Source organism: Hordeum vulgare, chromosome 7H (assembly GCF_904849725.1).
Source record: "Hordeum vulgare subsp. vulgare chromosome 7H, MorexV3_pseudomolecules_assembly, whole genome shotgun sequence".
Lineage (NCBI taxonomy): Eukaryota > Viridiplantae > Streptophyta > Magnoliopsida > Poales > Poaceae > Hordeum > Hordeum vulgare.
Window position 1 is genome coordinate 207,698,869 of NC_058524.1, and position 18,925 is coordinate 207,717,793.

General features: G+C 44.1%; 1 protein-coding gene across 1 annotated transcript; it reads right to left on the bottom strand.

Annotated features, from left to right (window-relative positions):
* Positions 1 to 9,094: 9,094 nt before the first annotated feature.
* On the bottom strand, positions 9,095 to 13,041 carry LOC123409074 (transmembrane emp24 domain-containing protein p24beta2-like). Its single transcript, XM_045102061.1, has 5 exons — positions 12,868 to 13,041; positions 12,200 to 12,451; positions 10,296 to 10,482; positions 10,106 to 10,213; positions 9,095 to 9,379 (listed from the first exon to the last, which is right to left on the bottom strand). Exons 2-5 carry the CDS (start codon positions 12,407 to 12,409, stop codon positions 9,246 to 9,248), a joined length of 639 nt encoding a protein of 212 aa, XP_044957996.1. The 5' UTR covers positions 12,410 to 12,451; positions 12,868 to 13,041; the 3' UTR covers positions 9,095 to 9,245.
* Between the last annotated feature and the right edge of the window lie 5,884 nt (positions 13,042 to 18,925).

Sequence of the window (18,925 nt, forward strand, 5' to 3'; positions counted from 1 at the left end):
TTGGCAAGCTCATTTGCATATGAAGATCCAAGTTGAGCATGAGACCCGGTGAGTTCGATGAGTGAACTCTTAATAGCTCTTGAGCCATTTTCGAGGTGCTCATAGTCCTCAAGGAGTTTAGCATGAGAAACTTCAAGCTTATCATTTTTAGTTCTAAAATCATTAGCCACCTCGAGAGCTCTATCATGTGATTCCTTTAATCTAGATAATTCTAGTGCAAAGCTCTCCTCAAGAGATTCCTTGGTGGTTTGTTCATTTTCAAGAGCTTGGGATAGCTCTGCTATCTCATTAGCGTAATCACGCTCATGACCTTCCATTATCTCAATGGTGGCCTCATGCTCCTAGATATGAGCTTCCAACTCCTCAATATATTTCTTTCCCTCAATGGCAATAGACATGATTTCCATGAAGTAGGAACGAGCAAGATTATTCTTATGAAGAGCTTTAAAAATCATTTCACCCTTAAGTTTTAAGGATGCAATATTATCACTCTCTTCATCATTATCCTCATCCACATTATCATTCACATCATCATCATGAGATATATTGGGATTCAAAGTAGGTGATACCTTTAAAGCCTTAGCTATAAGGAAAAAGTGAGAAACAATAGATGATGATGTAGGATCCCTTGAAGCATCATTCAAGGCCACATCTTGTTCCATGGAGTGATGGATTTCCTCTACATTGTTAGCACAACAACTTGAGGAAATAGATACATTTTTATCATGGCAACAAGATATAGAAAGCATAACATCATGAGATTTAGTCAAGCAGTTTTTACATGATATGCAAGGACTATCAACACAAGCATGTAAAACATTTAGAGTGATCTAAGTGTTAACACCCAAAGATGAAGCATTACAATAAGATAGAGATCAAGGATCATCAACAATAATCCCACTATCATCATTGCAATGATCACCACTACTCACCATATCATTACCTTGTGGCAATCCACATGTAGGTGAAGTAGATGAAGTTGAGAAGACAACACGGCTAGAGGTGGATGGATAACAATCATCCCTACAAATCTTGGGCACACCATATTTATCTTGAAGCTTTGTCCACAACTCATGAGCATCCCGGAATGGCATGAGTTGAAATATAACTACATTGCTCAAAGCATCAAAAGGCACATTAGAAGCTTGAGCATTTAGATAAGAGTTTTTCTCATCCTCTAAAGATATGTTTTGAGAATCCTTTGGAGGAGAAAAACCCATATCTACAATTTGCTATAAATTTGGGTCCATGACCCTAAAGAGATTAAGCATGCAAATTACCCAAACATCAAAATTTGTGCCATTGAAACTAAGAGTGTCAGAGAATCCTAATCCCCTAGTCAACATCCTTACTCTCTAGGTGGAAAAACCTATTAATGAGAGATCTAGCTCTCATACCAATTAAAGGACGTGGATGTCTCCTAGAGGGGGTGAATAGGCACTTTAAAATAATTACGGTTTAGGATTGAACAAATGCGGAATAAAACTAACATTTAATTTGTCAAGCACAAAACCTAAAACAACTAGTCTCACCTATGTGCACCAACAACTTACGCTAAGCAAGATAAACAACTATGTGATAGCAAGAAATATAACAAGAAACAATATGGCTATCACAAAGTAAAGTGCATAAGTAAAGGGCTCGGGTAAGAGATAACCGAGGCACGTGGAGACAATGATGTATCCCGAAGTTCACACCCTTGCAGATGCTAATCTACGTTTGGAGCGGTGCGGAGGCACAATGCTCCCCAAGATGCCACTAAGACCACTGTAATCTCCTCACACCCTCGCACAATGCAAGATGTAGTGATTCCACTAAGGGACCCTTGAGGGCGGTCACCAAACATGTACAAAAAAGGTTGGGGCAATCTCCACAACTTAATTGGAGGCTCCCAACAACACCATGAAGCTTCACCACAATGGAATATGGCTTCGAGGTAACCTCAAATGCTCGGGGCAATCCCCACAACCTAATTGGAGACCTCCACGCTTGCCCGGAGCTTTACACCATAATGATTGAGCTCCGAGGCACCACCAAGCTTCTAGGATGCCAAAGCATCCAAGAAGAACAAGCTCTAAGGTACCAAGCACCCAAGAGTAATAAGTTTCTCAAACTTTACTTCCATGTATCACCGTGGAGAACTCAAACCTATGCAACAAATGCAATGACAAGGGCACACGGAGTGCTCAAGTCCTTCTCTCCCAAATTCTACCACAACAACTAATGCTATGGTGGAAAATGAGAGGAAGAAAAAAAAAAGAAGACCAAGAACTCCAAGAACTATATCCAAGGGGTTCCCCTCACAGAGAGGAGAAAGTGATCGATGGAAATGTGGATCTAGATAGCCTCTCTCTTTTTCCTCAAAAAGGAGATGAATCATTGGATGGATTGAGAGTTAGCAATCTCTAAGAAGGTCAACAATGGGGGCAAAAACAAGCTCAAGAGTTGGGGAACCATTAGGGAAGAATACCCCCTTAAACAGGTCCCCACGAATCTACCCGTTATGTGCAGAATAACACAAGGGCGGTACAACCAGTGATGTGCACGGTACAACCAGTAAATGTAATATAACGATACAACCGGCCCACAACCGCACAAGAACTGCTCCAAAAAAGAACCTAGTCCGGTGGTAGAGCGGTACATGGCCGGTACAACCTCCAGACCAATTTTGGAGCGGTACAACCGCTCCAAACACCGGTTGTACCGGTCGAGCGGTACAACCTCTCTTAGGGGCGGTACAACCTCTTAGTGAAAACAGGTAAGATAAAAACAGCCATAACTTTTGCATACGAGCTCAGAATTGAGCAAACTCAAGCTTGTCGGATAGCAGACGACAAGTACTATCCAAACAACGAATGATTATAGCAATAAGAGGTAGTAGAAAAATTTCAATGATATAGAGATGTGAAACCTCTATGAATAAAGAATCGGCAAAAAACTCCAACATCGAAAACATCAGAGAAGATGCACATGAACTCCGTTTTCGATGAACTCGAGCTTGTTATAAAGATGACCATAAGCTCTAAAACTCACTAAGAGAACCACCAAACAAGAACCAAGAAAGATGACGCAAGGATGCAAATGGTTTGAACTCTCAACGAACGATACAGTCGAGCTACTTACTTGGGAGCCCCCCTTGACAATACGACAATCTATCCTAAAATAGAAAAACCTATCAAGGGAAAACCTATACCTTGCACCTAGTCCACTTGAGATAGATGATGATGATCTTGACTTCCTCAAGACGGAGCACCTTTCTTTATTGCGCTGGCTCGATAAAGACCTGTAAATTGCTCCCCAATACTCCACTATGGGTGAACCACTCGTGAGCACATCTTCACAAGTCCATTGCCACCACGATGGACGGAAAGCTTCAAGAATGATATCTTCATGATGATCCACTTGAACTTGCACACCACAATATTCCATGGGTTGAATGAGATCTTCCTCTTAAGCAAACCCATGGAAACACACCTAACCCTGCATAGAACTCTCACGAAGACCATGGGTTAGTACACAAAGTGTAATGGACAATGCTTGCCATACCATGGGATCACTTGATCCTTCTTGGTACATCTTGTACGTTTTGTGCGTTGGTCAACTTGATTTACTCTTTGACTTAGTATTGATCAACCTTGTGTCTTTATGGCCAATCTTTGGATAAAACCTTGAATACCACCTTGGTCATCATGTAAACTTCTTGGGACCAACACATGGACTTCAAGAAGTGCCTATGGACAAATACTACAAATATAACTTAAGGCAACCATTACTCCATAGGGATTGTCGTAAATTACCAAAACCACATATGGAGAGATATGCTCTAACAGCCGACCTCACCTCTCTCGCCTCGTCTGGCATAACGACCTCCCCCTTCGTCAAAGGCAAGCCCCGCCCCCCCACAAGACCTTCACCGCGCCCAAGAAGAAGAAGAAACTAACACCCGAGGAGCGGGCCATGGAGTCTACAAAGAGAAAGAGTCAGAGGCACGTGCCGGGCGCAACAGACGAAGCAGGGGTTGTCGCGACCATAGCCGCCGCCATGCAGCAAGAGGATACCGCCGCCCGCGTCGCGGCAGCAACGAGGGATGTGCTATTGTACCTAGGGTTAAACCCTGGCCAACTCGGGCTCGTTAACGCCGTCGTGACCGCGGCCAGCACCGGCTCGTCTACGTTTCCTCAGATGGTGCTGCCAGAGTCACCCCGCGCGTCGGTGACTCACCCGATTCCCGGCTTCCACGTCTACCCGCAAGCCTCCCTATTCTCCGGGGAATGCTCGCCGGAGGTGAGCGTGGTGGAGCATTTCACGCTCGTTCTCGCGCCCATCGACCTCAACGCCACACCGATAGCCGGTGGATCGTTATTCGGTGAGCCGAGAAAACGCGCGCGGGAGATGCGAGCCGACATGCTCCCCGGCTCCCGCAACCTGTTCGACAGAATGTCGGCGACCATTGACGGCGAGAGGGCCAACCGTTTCATGCAGAGCATCATCTTCGGGGGTGATATGGTGGCCGCTGATGGTGCCGGCGCGGCTGGCTACGATCCCCATGAGACCCAAAGCCAGGATAGCCGAGGGCCGTTCACGCCATCGACCTATGGTCAAGTTGGCATGCAGGCCGCCTTCATGCAAGATCAAGTCGGCCTGGACGTGGACGACTTCTTGCACAACCACGAGTTTCCGGAGGACTACGACCTCAAGGAAGAGGATGAGTTGGACATCGACGAGGAGCCTTTGTTCGAGGACGGGCTCACCAACCAAGCCATCTAGGTCAAGCCGAAGCCCAAGAGGAGACGGATGAAGACATACACGGCGGCCAAGGACAAGCTCCTTTGTGAGTGTTGGAGGGACATTGGTCAAGACCCCAAGGTCGGCGCCGAATAGAAGGCATCAACCTTTTGGACTCGTTTCCATCGTGAGTTTCATGAATGCAAGAAGTTTCTGTCGTACCAAATGCAAAGCACGCGCGGGTGGGTGTCCATTTTAAAGCGATGGAAGGTAATCCAATAAGAGTGCAAAAAGTTTTGTGCCACTTTTGAGAGCATCAAGGCACGCCTCGTGAGTGGCATCAGCATGCAAGACATGGCATGCATGCATGCGCTCCTCTTTGTGTCATTCTATTTATGCTTGCATGTCCATTTCCATATCCATTTGCCAATATGCTTACTTGCAATTCATTTGTAGGAATTTCAAACTTTGGAGGGATTCAAAGTCCAACACGAAGGCAGGTCCTTCCACCTCTCTCATTGTTGGAGGATCATCAAATATGAGGAAAAGTTCAAGGCGCAATATGTCGCCATCATGGCAAGTGGGGGGAAGAAAGTCGTGGCGAAAGAAGTGGCTCTCGCTAGCATGATGACGGGATGGAGATCATGAAGGTGAATCTCAACACCATGTCGCCAAGGAAGGGGTCGTGGTTCAAGAAAATGCAGGCCGACATGCTCAAGTTCGATAACGAGTGATCTATGACGGTGAGCGTCATCCTTTTTTTGTATGCCGACAAGTGTGCTGGCATGACCACGGCCGTGATGGTGTGGTCGAACTTTCGCCCCTTTTTGTGTGCTCGCATGTGTGTCGGCCGCTGACAAGTGCGCCATCATGAATTATGTGTTTTTTTAAGCTCGCATTTTATGTCGGCCGCTGGCATCGTATCGACATGAACTTTGGGCGACGACTTGGGCGACGACATGGCCGCTGACTTGATCTACGGCCGCGAGCCTTTTCAAATTTGTGCACGGACATGAAATAGGTCACGGACGTTGGCTGCACTGTCAACCCAAATGCTAAACATAATGAACAGACAAAAAACAAATAAAAGCATTGTTTGTTTGGATCGGCACGTTGGAGTTGCTCTTACTCGTACATAGCATGTGTCCGGGCGACAAGTGCAAATGGAGCCCGGGCTTCAGGGAGGACTTTAAAAAAAACATATTTCCACATCACAAAAAAAGTTAAAAAGAATTATACATACGCAAATACATATATAACACGTTGAAGAAAAAGTTCATAACAACATATTTTCATACGTGGCGTATACATAAAAAACAAAAACACAAATGAAAATGGGTCCTTTTTTGTTGTTCTTGAATCGGAATTCTGTTATTTTTGTGCAGCTTGCAAAAAGGAAAAAAATTGAACGAAATTTTACAGATCCACTGCAAATATGTACTCCCTCCGTTCCAAAATTCTTGTCTTACGTTTATCATCAAATGAATGTATTTAAATACTAAAACATGATTAGATACATTCATATCTAGACAAATCTAAGACAAGAATTTTGAAACGGAGGGAGTATAAGTTTTCACATATTTATTTTTAGATTTTTTTTAAAACATAAAAATATCATTTTTAAATCTTTTAAAATAAATTCCTACGATGCCCCGTCCACCAAAAACTTCACACTCGTGTGCCGGCAGCTACTCGAGTAGGAGTGGTTCAGGGGGTGTTTGTTTCGAGGGACTTTTTGGTGTAGGGACTAAAAAAGTCCCAAAAAGTCTCATATGAAACAAACAGGAGGGACTTTTAGGGACTAAAGTGGGGTGTTTGGGACTATTTGGAGAAGTACCTGTGAGAGGGACTTTTTGGGACTTTTTCCTATCCTGCCCCGCATCGCATCGCGTCTCCAGCCCTATCCGCTCGCTCGTCCTGCCCAGCCGCTCGCGCTCGCATCTCCCTCCCAGCCGCTCGCGCTCGCGCCCCCACCAGCCGCCGCCGCCAGTTCCCTTAATCCCGCCCAGGCAGCGCCCGCGCCGCAGCAGCCTACCGCTCCTCGGCGGCGGCCTCCTCCTCCTCGGTCCTGCCCGACGCGCTCGACCGGAGCTCCGACGCCTACGCGCGCAACGCCGCCGCCGTCGGCGGCCTCCTCTCCGACCTGCGGTCACGCGTCTCCCAGGTGCGTGCGCGCCGCCGGTCTCTCTCTCCCTTCCTTGACCCGACCCCTTCCTCTCCTTGACGAAACGGGAGGCCCTGCAGGTGGTGGGCGGCGGAGGCGCGGGGGCGGTGAAGCGGAACGAAGGGCGGGGGAAGCTGCTCCCCAGGGACCACATCGACCGCCTGCCCGACCCCGGGGCCTCCTTCCTCGAGCTCTCTCAGGTCACCCATCGTTCTCGGTCAGAGTGTCCCCTTCTCTGAAGTAAATTGTACTGTACTAGGGAGTAGTAGTATGTTGATCTTTCATTATGAACTAGTGTTGTGAACAAGAGTTCTTTGCTTTTGTAATATTTGCTTATGAACAAGTGTTATTTAATAATATGGTCAGGGGTAACATAGTATTTTTACATGTCATTTAATGACCTCTAGTCCTTCTTTAATCACTGAAAACAAACGGATAGGGACTAAAAACTTTTAAATTGGGACTAAAAAAAGTCCCGGTACTTTTGAAACAAACAGGACCTCACACTGGTACACACGCTCCCATCATCTGCTGCTGCCTGCGGCTTTCAGGAATTCATTGCGGGCATCTTGTCTAGATGCTCACACGCACCAAACAGCTACTCACGTGGACCATTGCTTTCATCCGAAATCGCTACTCCCACATAACTTCGGAGTACTACTATTTACAGATAAGCAACATTCGCTTACAATATTAAAATAGGTCAAATCTCCTTTGCAGTCATGTGGGAGGGAGATGTAGTGCAGACGATTTCAGGTTCTTTTTGTACGGTGATAGCGATCACGAAGCTGATGTGGTGCAGACGATTTCAGGTTCTTTTTGCACGGTGGTTTCACGTTTTTTTTTCTTGTATGTTTGTACTCACTTCATTCTTAAATATAAGTCTTTTGAAAGATTTCACCGAGTCTACATACGAAGCAAAATGAGTGAATATATACTTTAAAATATGTCTATGTACATTCATATATAATCTATTAATGAAATCTTTAAAAAAGACTTATACTTAGAAACAAAGGGAGTAGATGGAGAGAAAATCACAGAGAACCTGGGACAGATCATACGAGAACTGCCACCTTTCTGCAGCTGGCGTGTAGGGATCGATGAGTAACTGATTTCAGCTGCCGCATCGGTCGGTTGGGTGCTCAACTGGTGGGGGCAGCGCCGCACGGAAAGCCGCAAGTGCATGAACGCAAGTGGTCCGATCCATCTATATTTTCATTTAAGGCAAGGGAGTGACAGACAGGTCTAGGTCTTGGGGCGGCAAACCGTCTTCAATTCTTCTTCCTCTTAAAGCATGGTTAGGTCTTGGGACGGCCCACCTTATATCCAGCTTGTACAATAGTTAGCTATAAAAGAGTACTATTTTTATCATATATGACCCACGTTTTATTCTCACAAAGCATCTAGGAGCACGTGCTAGAGCTGACTCTTCACGAAGAGCCCGCTTCCCTTCTCTCTCCTCTTCTCTCTCATCCAACTCAGCAGAAATATAGTATTTTAATCCTTACAGCCTGCTGACTGGACCTTATTGTACTTGCTCTTAGAACATGGTTAATAGTATAGCCAACTGCTGGCTATAAGCAGTCTTATAGTCCACCTTATAGCTAGCTTGTACAATAGTTAGCTATAAAAGAGTACTACTTTTATCATATATGGCTCACGTTTCATTCTCACAAAGCACCTAGAAGCATGTGTTAGAGTTGGCTCTTCACGAAGAGTCTGCTTCCCTTCTCTCTCCACTTCTCTCTCATCCAACTCAGCAGAAATATAATATTTTTATCCTTACAGCCTGCTGACTGTACCTTATTGTACTTGCTCTTATGGCTGTTGTGACGACGAGACCCATCCACCCGCGACTCGTTCTCCGAAAAAGGAAGCCACGCCTAAATTCTCAGGAAGCAACGCCTCGCTTTCGCAAGGTGGGGCACGTTCTATCCTTTCTACCAGTAGAAAACTCCAGAACAAGCCATTCCGATGAAGTGGCGAGAAAATCAGCTCTGCGAACCTTCGGCCTTCGGCACAGGATGAAGCAGCGAGAAAATCGGCTCTGCAAAGCTTCGGCACGGGCAGGGCGAAAGTGGTCAGGGGAAAACGGAAAATAAGGGCACGTTCGGTATCCCTCCGCTCCGCAGATTTCTGAAATTTGAAGGAGCTGGTGGACTGCCGAACAGGTCCTAAATGTCCGTGAGAATGGATATCAGTCGGTACATGGAACTGTAAATTGTCATTTTCGAAGCCGTCATATATGGAGTCAAAGGATTACATATGTAAAACAAAGAATCCACAAACAAGTAATGGCGCGCAGTTCAGTGTTACAGCTTCGAGGGGACGATGAGGCGGTGTTTTGGACGTTGCATCAGACCCTAGATGTCCCCAGCTTGCGCTCGAAGAGTCGGCGTAGCAGATAGACTTGAATGACGCTGGCTGTAATGAGCGCAGCCGACTCGAAAAGTGCCTTGTGGATGGCCCTCCTGCTCATGTTCTCGTTCACTGCACCACAGCAGGAAAGACGTGGTTAAATGACAAAGGGATTAGTTTATAAAGATTGTGAGAAGAGTGCAATCTACTGGCTGCTTGGGCAGCAGGCATGAGCTCATACACTGAAGTGATAGTCATCGAAAGATTTCTAGGCAAACCATGGTAGTACTTGGCCAGTCGGTGTTGCACTCACCAGAGGTTATAACAGATTCCGAAATTGCAGAGAGCCTTCCACAAACACTGGCCAATCCTAACTTGTTCTGGTGGCAGACTAAATTTTAGATAAGTCCAACGTGCGGGCTGCTGGAGTAAAGTCTACCTGGGCATCGAGCACCAATAACTGCCAAAAACTAGCATAATGCTCCTCTCCAACCGAGGGGATAGAAACATGCCATCCTCATTTAGGTATACTTATTAGGTTATTATTATTCTGTGGACTGCAGGTTAAATTTACGATAAGTACAACTTGCGGGCTGCTAGAGTGAAGTCTATCTGGGCATCGAGCACCAAGAACTGCCAAAACTGGCATCATGCTCCTCTCAATGCAGGGGTGAGATACATGACGTCCTTATTTAGGTTATAAATAAATAAACATTTAACAACTGATATTAGTGAACTTTGAGCCAAATAACCAGTGTATTTCTTGTGAGACAATTTCTTATAGTACAAAGGACAAGAACACTAGTAGTAAGAGATGAATAGTATTCTCAAAACAAATGAATAATAGACGATACTCACATATTGCTTGCCGGTCGGTTTGGGCCTCTAGCCAGTGCTGCTCAAACTGAATGTTGTAAAGTGCTTCATCTAACTTTGCAATTTGTTCAAACAAAGGTGAAAAATGTTCTGCATCCATTCCAGGAAAAGACAAGGGTGATGGTATGTTCTTGCTTACCCAAAGTTATGAAGAGACTTCAGAAATTCTTACCATCTTTGGCATGCTGATCAAAATACGAATAATGTCCAACATGCACGTCGAAGTCTATGGTTTCGTGATATGGGGATTTATTGGTGAAGCAGAAGCGATGGACACCTCTCTTCTGAACTATGAACTCAAATTTGTCACTAGTTTTGTCACGAGAATCTCGGACTTGGGCTCCATTAGAATCTTTAACCTGTTATTAGTCAACATGGAACAAACTTAACAGCGGGTTATATTAAAACTCAAGAAGTACATTGACAGTAAATATTACAAGCTGCTCTAATTCAAGTTACGGCTAAGTAAAAGTTAGAATCATTCTTAATAAATTGCTGACCACAAAAGGAGTGATGTAGTTGCATAGATAGACAAACAACGGGGAAATATCATCGCAAATTGCACTGTATTCATCCTAGGATGCACTCATATATAGGAAGATCAAGAACACACAAAAAATGACCCCAACAATCCCAAGCAGAACTACTTTAACTTGTTTATTCAAAGGTCCATCTACTCAGAACTAACTCTAGCAAAAGGAAGCAATGGTGTTCCACTTTTTTTTAGTAAATCACAAAAGTAAATTTATCCTAACAAAAGCTATGTTCAATTCTTAGCAAATAAAAGCAAAGATACCCAGAAGTAAAAAAAAAAAAAAGCACCACCGATTAAAGTTCAAACTGTCACAAGCCAAAGAATATCTTTATTAATTCTGTGAAGATGAATATAATACTGAATGACTTGTGTCTTCTATCTGTTCGTTTTAGGGGAAAAAGACTAAAAATATTAGTTTCCCTGGTTCATATTTCTGATAGCAAGTGCACTGACAACTCTAATGTAGGTTTGAAATTCCACAGGATCATGGCTCAAGCTGTAAGCCCCATACCACCATAAGAGCAAGTACAATAGAGCTGAGTCAGCTGGCTATAAGGAATAAAGTAGTATATTTTTGCTTAGTTGGAGGAGAGAGAAGGTAAGCGGGCTCTTAGTTAAGAGCCAGCTCTAGCACGTGCTCCTAGACACTTTGTGAGAATGAAAGGTGGGTCATATAATAAATAAGTAGTACACTCTTCTAAGCAACTATTGTACATGTTAGCTATAAGATGGGCTATAGATGACATGGCATGAGCTTACAGCCGGCAGCCGGCTCTACTATTATACTTGCTCTAATGTTAATTTCCATCCAATCACTGAACCATCATGATGTTAATAATTACCATCCAACAAATGGGCCATCAATATCATAATACCTGTTATATCCATTCCCTGTGATAGAATCCTTCTGACATAACTTAATACCGTACATCATTGTTTATAAGGCGGTAAGGCAACCTAAGGCAAGCACCAACAACCTTAACGCATAAGTGCCTAACGCAAGCATAATTGTAAGGCACTGTCAGGGCACCTTGCCGCTAAAGCGTCGCCTAAGTCCAAGGTGGGATGCCTTATAAACAGTGCTGTGCATGTTTTCATTGAACAATTAGTTCTTCCTTGCACTTTATTCCTTCATTACTTCTAATGATTGCCATGGTTAGTAGTCTACATCCTAGTTCAAGAAATCCTAAATGTTTATGAAGTATTTAAAAAATACAAAGTATACATGGATGACTAAAAGGTGCTACAATCAATACAGATTTGAAATCAAAAAATTAGTGTAGTACTTCAAATACCAACACATCATATACTTAAGATAATACTGCTAGCATTTTGTCCGCCTCTCTAGAGTAGAAAGTACTCCTTGGCTTCACACGAAATAAATGGCAAAATAGTTGTGACACGACAACCCACAAAACAAACATTCTAGTAGACTATGACTTCCTTTGATACCCAAGAGTGCATCAAACATCTAAGCGATCATTGGACAATGCTTATTCTTGCGTGATTTACATAGATAAAAAAAGGGATCGCGTCCTTACCACAAGATCCACCCCATCCTCGCTATAATGCCACGGAGTGTCAGCCTTGATCACCACAAATGATACATGAACAGTATCCCCCTCGTATTCCACGTTATGAGAGAAACACTCCTCCCTATCAATCACAAAGCGGATAGCCGCAGCCGGGTGTAGGAACGGCATAATGCAGAGGACCAAGACACAAGCCCTTGTCCAACTCAGCCCCTCCATGATCTATCAGCAGAGGAGCAATAGTAGATCGTACAGAGCTTCCTGCAGAGAAAAGAAATCTCAAAGTGTCAATTAATCTCTTAGACTATCCACACAAGCATGCGTCCCGCTGATGGGTGTGAGCTTTTGAGATCCTGTGATGTCACAGAAGGCCAAAATTCTACCAGAACATGGCTGTTTAGATGGTCGAGCAAACAACAAGGCTAGATGGGCGTTTATTCTACGGGCGCATACAAGGGGAAGGGCATGGTGGAACCGTACAAATTACTCATCAATTATCCTAACTTATGCTCTGGAATCATACAAGGAAGGTGAGATAGATCGGTCGATCGATTTCTAACCAAGGCTTGCCTGCCAAGAGGTGAGAGTCCGGTTGGATCTGACCTCTGGAAGCTCATGATTCCCGTCCAGTAGGAAGAATTGGGGGTAAGAGGTGAAGGGGGGGAGGGGGAGCTTACTCAGTTACCGCCTGCAGGCGGCCGTCGGAGAAATCGCTGCTGGCGTCCGGCTCCGGTGCTTCCGGGCGGCGCTCCCCCTTCCTTCTCGGCGGAGGAAGAAGCAGTCGATACTCAAGATGTCACGAAGAGCTGACTGACCTTGGGGAGAACGCGACCTTTCTCTTCCCTTGTTTTTCTCCGTGAGTTTCCGCGGAGTGGCCTAGTAATAACCAAAGAGGCCTTGGGGAACCAGGTGGGGCGTAGTCGGCCTGTATTAACGTTGGGCCAGGCCGAGGCCTGCCCCTGTCCGCCCAAAAATGCGAGCCTTGAAAAAAAAAAAAACTATGCAGATACCTAAGACTTAGTAAAAGTGGCCCTGCGCTGCAATGAGTAGAAAAACAAAAAACTTTGGGAACATGTTTTGAAATTTGTCAACAATATTTTGCTTTTTGGAACTTTTTTCAAAAATTCCATGTACATTATTTGAATTCGTTATTTTTACAAGTATTGATGAACATTTTTTAAATAAGCGAATGTTGTTCATAATCATGAATACATTTTGAATATACGAACTCTTTTCAAAATCATGAACACTTTTAAAATCTTCGAGCATTTTATAATTTCTTGAACTTTTTTCTAAAAAAACTCATTTTTAAAAATTGGTACTTTCTCTGAAATCAGGAATTTTCAAAGTATAAAAAACGAAATTGGAACACAAAAAAGAAATACGAAATTAGAAGAAAAAAGGACACTCGCACATAGCCCAGTCCGAAAGGTCCCTTTGCACATCAATCAAGATTTTTTCTCTTGGAAGAAGTATACAAATCACCCTCAAATTCATTGTTTGGGATACAAATCTAGAACGGTTTTTGTTCCCTAATGTTGATTAGACGTTGACTGGGCACAAAATGTTGAGTGGGTCTCATTTGTTAGTCGTCTCTTTACTTTCTTTGTTTTCCCCCTCACCCCTTCTGTCCTTTCTTTCTTTCTTCTTCAGAGTGTTGTCGCCTCCAGAAACGCCTCTCATCTTTCGTTCACTAGGGCTTGGCAAACGTAGGCGACCTCCACTGGCGGCGTCGTCGCCTGCCACTCGACCGTCTTCGACGGAACTAAACCATGCGTCCACGTGTGTGTGCCTCCATCTCCGTTGGTCCTCTGCTTTGGTTCTGGTGTTGTTCGTTGGCGAAATCGCAAGCGCCGGCAAATGATCATGTGCGTCGTAGAGGAGTGGGTTTGGGCGAGGGGAATGGGGCGTCTCTATGTGAGGGGTCTAGGGGATAAGTGTTGTTTTGGATCATGCCCTCTTGTGTTCAACTGTATTTGGGATGAATTGTTATCTTCATGAAAAAAATTATGTTTTTGGTAGGAAAAAGGTGTAAATTTTCAACATGAGTTGGTACAGCACAAACTGCACTCTCTCCTACAGAGTAAATGGGACCGAATGAACTGAAGTTGCGTTGCCCTGTTTGGTTAAGGGAAAATGCACTTTTTGTCTGAATGAACTGAAGTTGGGTTGCTCCTATGTTAGTTTAGAGTAAATCATCTGCTATGCTTGTCTGGATGAAGTAGTTTTGTTTGAATGCGTTGCCTGGTTATGCTGAAACTTTAGTTGAAATTGTAAATGTTAGTTCTCTTACTATTTGTGTACGGTTAGAGCTAAAGATCTAACTGAATTTTTCTCTCTCAAAGTTAGTTTTTCATGTCTCCAGTTGTAGGTTCTACTCGTCCTAGTACATTGGATAACTTCTTTGTCAGGTTTCATTATTATGGATCATTTCAGCAAGTGGGTCAAAAGCCGGGTTACGTTGGAGAATTGGTGGCAGAGATGTTCAACTCAAGGAATAATTTGACCTATAGAGAATTATGCAACTATGTTGAAGATATTCATCAGGTGGAAAGAGGTCACTTCAAAGGTACTTACACCTAAAATTGCATTGGTTACTTCGAGGGAAAAAAAGAGACTGATAGTCTTATGTTCTTGTATAATGATGGGTCACTGAAGAGGATGGACATTGGGATAACATATGGTTATGGTGATGTTTTTGTTGAAGAATTGAACATGCCAATTCAGCAGAGGGGGGGGGGGTTGACAGTGATAAAGAAATGCAACAATACCAAACAATGTTATCTGCTAGTATGAGCAGTTTGACATATGTGCAACTGATGAACATATTGACATGTGTTCATTCTTTTCCTTAACCAAACAGGACAATGCAACTTCAATTCATTCCGCCCCATTTACTTTGTAGGAGAAAGTGCAGTTTGTACTATACCAAATCATGATTCACACCTTTTTCCTACCAAAAACATTTTTTTTCATGAACAGAACAATTAATCCAAAATACAGTTGACCAGAACATGGCAGCATCCAAAATAGTACTTCTCCCCCTAAATCCCTCGCATAGAGATGCCCCATTCCCCTTGCCCAAACCCACTCCTCTATGACGCATGCGATTGTACCCTGAGGCTCTTGAGTTCGTCGGTGAACAACACCAGAACCAAAGTAGAGGACCAATGGATATAGAGACGCACACACACACCTAGATACATGGTTTGGTTTCGTCGATGACGTACGAGCGGCAGACGACGGCGCCGCCAGTGGAGGTCGCGTGCAGTTGCCTATTCCCCTACCGTTTTGGTGATTGATGATGACAAGGTACTTTACGAATTAACTGTGTGCCCTAAGTATTTCAGAGATCTTATCAAATGGGATTGAGACAGTTTATCTCCCCCAATGATATAGTGTGAATACGGATTGTTCCGGTGATTCTTTTTTTATGGTACTTTGACTCATAGGAAATTCGTACTATTAAGAGGGGGTTCGCATCTAAAAGGTTGGGTGGAATCAACACGTACATATTTTCTTTGCACCCGTCTTTTATTCTGGCAACATGGAGGTCCTCTGTTTCTGCTTGGGCTTGTGGTGGTAACCAAGCGGTAATACCATTGTCCGCACCAGTAGTACCGCTTGAGCGGCAGTATCGCGCCTATGAGCGGTAGTACCGCCAGGTCTCTTACTAGTGTTGTGGTCTATACCGTGGGGTTTGCGCGAACATTTTTGCACCCATGGTAGTGGAGGCGGCAATAGAACTTGGGTACTCCGCTTTAAGCGGTAGTACCCCTCCCTAGTACCGCATGAAGCGGTAGTACAGCTTCAACTGCAGCTGTGATACCGCCATGTGCGGTACTACCGGCCACTCTGTCATGCTGCACTGGCCCCTGTCTCCCTGACTCCTTTTAGTGGTAGTATGGGTGGTAGTACCTTTTGAGCCGGTACTACCGTCCTACCCCACCGTACTACCTCTTGAAGTCTAGTAGTGTCTTTATAAGCGGTAGTACCGCTTGTAAAGTTATGCACGCGCATAATGGTTGGATTTGCACTACTACTATATAAGGGGGCTTTTCCCCAAGAAGACCACCTCTTTTCCCCAAGCTCCATTATTGCTCCTAAGCTCATTTTTACCTCATCTCTCTCCCTAGCCATCAAATTTTGTTGATCTTCTAGGGTTTGTAGGAGACGACCTCAATCTATAGTTCCACCAAGAAATAATTGATCCCCTTACTAATCCCTTGCGGATCTTGTTACTCTTGGTGTTTGAGCACCCTAGATGGAAGAGGTCACCTCGAAGCCACAATCCATTATGGTGAAGCTTTGTGGTGGTGTTGGGAGCCTCCGGTTAAGTTATGGAGATTCCCCAACCTTGTTTGTAAAGGTTCGGTCGTCGTCTTGAAGGGCACCACTAGTAAAATCACGACACCTCATATTGTGTGAGGGCATGAGGAGAATACGGTGGCCTTAGTGGCTTCTTGGGGAGCATTGTGCCTCCACACTGCACCAATGGAGACATACTTCTCCTCAAAGGGAAGGAACTTTGGTAACACATCCTTGTTTTTACCGATTCCACTTGTGGTTACTTCTTACCTTTACTTTGTGCAAGATATTATTGTGTTGTATATTTTGCTTGCTTGTTAGTTGTTGTTGTTAGCATCATATAGGTTTTTCACCTAGTTGCACATCTAGACAACCTTTTTGTTGCTAACCCTAATTAGTTGAAAAGAGCTGAAAGTTAGTAGTTGCCTATTCAGCCCCCCTCTAGTCAATCATATTGATCCTTTCAATTGATATCAGAGCTATGTCTCTTTTAAAGGCTTAATCATCTAAAAAGTATAGCTGGCAACGAGGCTTGGGATGGAGATAACTCCACGGCCGTGATCGAGATCGTAGTCACCTGTGGTGATTTGAATGAGGCCATGGCCTCTCTCAAAATCACACATGGTGGATGAGGTCAAGGACACGCTTAATAAATTCCTTGAGAGTTTTAAACTGTCGACCGATCCCAAGGAAATGGTTAACCCTTTTTCTTAGGAAATGGATGCCGATTCCACCAAGGAATTGGCTAGTGCTGCAAACCCTAAACCATCTCAAAGAAAGAATGGATCGGGCATCCATGTCGCGGTTTACCCTCCCAAGTCCTATGTTGGACCGGTCCCTTCACCTCATATTAACTCTCATGGGACTCCACCCCAACTTGAATTGACTAAATTTCCTAATCGGTTCTTTCGTGTCAAGTCTCATTTGAATCACAACTCAACACAATTGTGGAGGGTGATCGAGCAAGATTTTCACCCTCATGATCCCAACAACATGACTCCAAAAGAATAAGTGGACAATCAACTTAATGCATTTGCATTGTTCATTATCCAAGGTTCCATGCCACCCAAGAGCTTGCTCATTTGTGCCCCTTTACCATCAACTCCTTGTACAAAGGAAGCTCAAGCATTCAATGATGCAACTTTGATGTGGTTCTTGAAGAAGCTGGTGAATTTGTGATGAATGAAGATGAAGACCCACGGGGGCTTTACTAGAGATTGACCTCTCTTGTCGTCTCTCTCAGATACCATGGGAGCAAGGACAGAGATGAAAATTGGGTCGAATGTAAGTTCCTCAAGGCCATCATGCCATTCAACAAAGGCATGCCATTCGTGATCCGTCAAAGTCCAGATTTTCATGCATTGAACTCAAGTCAGGTGTTGGATGAGTTCGTTGTTATGAACATCTTGAACGAGACCGCTGACAATGCTCTAGCTCGTGTCCAACGGTCAAAGAATCCTAACCTTGCTTTGAAGTCCAAGGCATTCTCGGAAGAGAAAGAAGAGGGGGAAGAAGAGTGTTGTCCCGAAGACACCAAATATGCTTATCATGAGCACATGGCCCATGCGTCAAGGCAATTTTGGGACAACAAGAGGAACTCCAAGCCTAACTTCTCTAAGAACAACTCAAGTGGCTCCAAGGGCAAGCAACAAGGGAGGACGTGCTACAATTATGGCGATGTAAGTCATTTTGTTATAGATTGCCCCTATGAGAAGCGTGAAGACAATGAAGGCAAGCTAATCCACAACGACAAGTCTAAGTCCTTCGCTAACAATAACAACTTCATGAAGATGGTCCTCAAAAGGGCTGATGATGCAAGAATAGTACAACTCCGATGATGATGATGATGATGATAGTGGTGAAGGGATTGCAACAGCCTCCATGCCCATTGCCACCTGTTCCCCAACCACGTTGTCGCTCTTTGACTCCCCCATCGCCAAGTGCCTAATGGCCAAATCCACCAACAAGGTAACCTCCAACATTAAAACTACCATCTCCACTACTCCCTCTTTGAAGGATTGTGTGGATGAACAAGAGGAGGTAAAGGTGGATGGGAATTCCTTTGACAAGTTCATGGGTAAGCTCATAGGTGAGACCAACAAGCATTTCATTGCTCTCTTGGAATAATTTGGTGAGGCCAATGATGTCATTGAGTATTATGAAGATACCATCGCCAAGATGGAAGGTAATAGCCATGATTATGTAGATGAGATTGCATATCTTTCACATGCCCTAGAAGAAGATCAAGGTATTCGTTTGGCTCTTGAAGAGTCACACAATGTTGACCTTGCTAGATTAAAGAAATATTATGATCATGCCCAAGTTCTTGCTTGTGTGCTTAAGACCAAGAATGTTGAACTTGGGGTTAGCCATGAGAAACTGAAAGAGGAGTTTGATTACTTTACAAGGCTCACAAGGCCTTGAAAA

What these genes read in the sequence shown, in the direction of transcription:
- LOC123409074 (XM_045102061.1), bottom strand. Translation starts at nt 12,409, where the DNA reads ATGGAGGGGCTGAGTTGGACAAGGGCTTGTGTCTTGGTCCTCTGCATT. An exon ending in AGGATGGGGTGGATCTTGTG is followed by an intron (nt 10,483 to 12,199) that starts GTAAGGACGCGA and finishes GACTAATAACAG; the next exon opens with GTTAAAGATTCTAATGGAGC. An exon ending in AACCGACCGGCAAGCAATAT is followed by an intron (nt 9,380 to 10,105) that starts GTGAGTATCGTC and finishes GCTGTGGTGCAG; the next exon opens with TGAACGAGAACATGAGCAGG.